Genomic DNA, 665 nt, shown 5'->3' with positions numbered 1-665 from the left:
TCTCGCCACGCTCCGAAGCCTAAAGAGCTGGCTGTGCCTTCGGAAGGAGCAAGGTCTCCAAGACCTTCCTCGTCGGCAGCGGCTGCTGTCCTCCTAGACCTCCCGGACAATCCGTTCTTCCCAGCGGAGGAGGTTCCCAGGCCTGGGAAGAAGAGGCACCACGACAAGTCGGGTCGTGATCCTGCCCCGAAGAAGTCCAAGTCTTCGAAGGATCGGCCCACCACCGACCCGCCGAAGACGAAGGACAAGAAGCGCTCCCCTTCCAAACAGGCCCGCGCTTCCACTTCGGCAGCTCCACGCGATCCGGAGCCTGCGCCGGGGGGTCGATGGACTCCGGTACCAGATACGCCACCGCCTCAGCCCACCATGGACTTTGTCCACGGGACGGAAGACACCGTTCTTCCCCTCTCGCTGGAACACCGGTCGCCTTCCCACTCTGGCACCGACAACGACGAGGACCAGCCCCATAGGCAAGGGATACCGGACCTGTTCCTCGATACGCAATCTGGCCGGTATTATTTATCGATTTCTGAGGACAGAGCGATGAAGGAATTCACCAGGCTGAACCCCCATCCTGCAGACCACGGCACCTCGTCCAGATCGGTCCCGACCGTATCTGTCTACGAGAGATCTCCATCTCCACCTCGCAGGCGCTCGCGATCCTC

At 61.5% G+C, this 665-nt stretch overlaps 1 protein-coding gene across 1 annotated transcript in view; it reads left to right on the top strand.

The window, feature by feature from the left end:
* LOC121918579 (pollen-specific leucine-rich repeat extensin-like protein 1) overlaps window positions 1-650 on the top strand; it is a gene marked incomplete at its 3' end in the record, with an annotated part of 1,413 nt that extends 763 nt beyond the window's left edge. The window contains exon 2 of the mRNA XM_042444601.1: window positions 47-650. Within this exon, the coding sequence (XP_042300535.1) occupies window positions 47-650 (604 nt within the window). The remainder of the gene's footprint in view (window positions 1-46) is intronic.
* Window positions 651-665: the final 15 nt, after the last annotated feature.

The sequence above is a fragment of the Sceloporus undulatus genome, unplaced genomic scaffold (assembly GCF_019175285.1).
Source record: "Sceloporus undulatus isolate JIND9_A2432 ecotype Alabama unplaced genomic scaffold, SceUnd_v1.1 scaffold_17996, whole genome shotgun sequence".
Taxonomy (NCBI): Eukaryota; Metazoa; Chordata; class Lepidosauria; order Squamata; family Phrynosomatidae; genus Sceloporus; species Sceloporus undulatus.
The sequence above is the reverse complement of the archived record's forward strand: the minus strand, read 5'-3'. Positions and strand labels throughout refer to the sequence as shown.